At 39.0% G+C, this 1,838-nt stretch overlaps 1 protein-coding gene across 1 annotated transcript in view; it reads right to left on the reverse strand.

The window, feature by feature from the left end:
* The window catches only part of cetn3 (centrin 3), a 4,305-nt gene extending 2,493 nt beyond the window's left edge, over positions 1-1,812 (reverse strand). Inside the window, exons 1-2 of the mRNA XM_020588591.1 lie at positions 1,458-1,812; positions 1,110-1,301 (exon numbers count right to left, since the gene is read on the reverse strand). Of these exons, the coding sequence (XP_020444247.1) occupies positions 1,110-1,301; positions 1,458-1,644 (379 nt within the window). The 5' untranslated portion in view covers positions 1,645-1,812. The remainder of the gene's footprint in view (positions 1-1,109; positions 1,302-1,457) is intronic.
* Positions 1,813-1,838: the final 26 nt, after the last annotated feature.

Consider the following 1,838-nt stretch of genomic DNA (forward strand, 5'->3'; position numbering starts at 1 on the left):
CATTGGGGAGACCGAGCTTTTTCAGTTCGGGCTCCTATACTGTGGAATGGTCTGCCATGGGAGATTAGATCAGCTCCGAACTTGTCTGTTTTTAAATCACTTCTTAAAACACATTTGTATTCACGGGCCTTTGACAATTTTATTGATTGATGTATTTGTTTTGTCTATGTATTTTTCTTGTTATTTTACTGTATTGATGTGTTTTATCTGGTCTTAGGTATTTTTATTATTATTATTATTTGTTTATGTTTTACTGGAAAGCACCTTGTAAGGCAGGTTTAGAAAGGTGCTATATAAATAAACTTTGCTTGCTTGCTTGCTTGCACTATAGATGTATAATGTACTAAAAATTCCTGCAAATGAAAAAGATCACCTCTATGGCATGTGCTATTCTTTCTCCTAACAATCTTACAATGCAGCCGATGTGTCAGTGATGACACACATGGTTTAAATGAATGAGCAAACTACCGAGTGTCTTTTATAAAGAGAATGGGTGAGCATCCCTGTGGAAGTTCAGTAATCAAGGTAAATGATGTTATACAGAGGGGAGTATCAGGTCATGCTGTGATAAATCTATAGGGCCCCATAATAAGTAAAACCATTTTCCAAACCTAACCCATCATACCATGCACGTATCAGAAACTTGCTCCACTCTAGTGCAAATATACTTCAATATACTTCAGATTTTTAGTCATGCATCATCAAGCTTACACACAATCAAGCAAACTGGTGCAGAATTTGTTCAGCACAGGTGCTTTAGATCAGATGTTAATGGAACACTTCATTTGGGACTTCATGTGAAGCAAACAATAAATATTCAAAAATATCCCCATATTTCCTGTGCCGACATTTCCCTCCTGAACTAGGAACAAGTGTGTTTCAGAAGGATCTATTGGTTCCTGATGCATTATTAATCCCCAGCATTTACACAACACTTTTCAGTTGTATAAGAATAAAATAAACTGAACTCTGCATCAGGCTTCATTGTACAATACAGTTTCATATAATAAAATTTAGTGTATTTGCCACTGGCCTGACTCCTTCACGTGAGTTTGGGCACCTCGAGACACACCCACAGCTGATGTGAGCACACGGCAGTGGTGACTTACTTTCACCATCTCCATCAGTGTCGAACTCATCGATCATGCTGCGCAGCTCCTCATCACTGACATTCTCCCCAAGTTCTCGGGCTACTCGCCTCAGGTTCCTCAGACTGATCTTCCCTGACTCATCATCATCAAAGAGCTTAAAGGCCTTCATGATTTCCTCCTTTGGGTCTCGCTCCAGGATGCGATCAGTCACTGTGGAAAGATGTGAAGCACTTCAGCCAGTGCCAGGACAGATGTATTCATACTGTATGTCATCACCCTCTGCTCATCATCCAGTGCTCTTTGACTATCACGTTTATTGCATTATCTCTCTGCACAGACATTCAGATGAAGAGAAGACAAACTTACCAACTTCATTGAAATCCTCAAATGTTATTTTGCCATTTCCCTCTCTGTCATAGTCTTTAAGAATCTTCAGAACGTCCACTTTCTTCACTTCAAAGCCGAGCGCCCGCATTGCCACCTGTTGGAATTTTTTTTTTTTATGTGACATATCAAAAAGCAAACCTAAAGGATTTCTCAGTCGATCAATCATTCTTTGGTGTAAGGATAAAGATAATCACTTTATTTGGACAAGTATGTTACAAACACAAGGATGTTTTACACACACACACACACACACACACACATAACCCCTGTTTTATCTATGTTTAGGTCTCTGGGCAAACAATGGAAAATGGATCAAAACCAAAATTGTGACTCTCTCATCAACCTAGTTTTTAACCATGT

Source organism: Monopterus albus, unplaced genomic scaffold, assembly GCF_001952655.1.
Source record: "Monopterus albus unplaced genomic scaffold, M_albus_1.0 scaffold569.1, whole genome shotgun sequence".
Taxonomy (NCBI): Eukaryota; Metazoa; Chordata; class Actinopteri; order Synbranchiformes; family Synbranchidae; genus Monopterus; species Monopterus albus.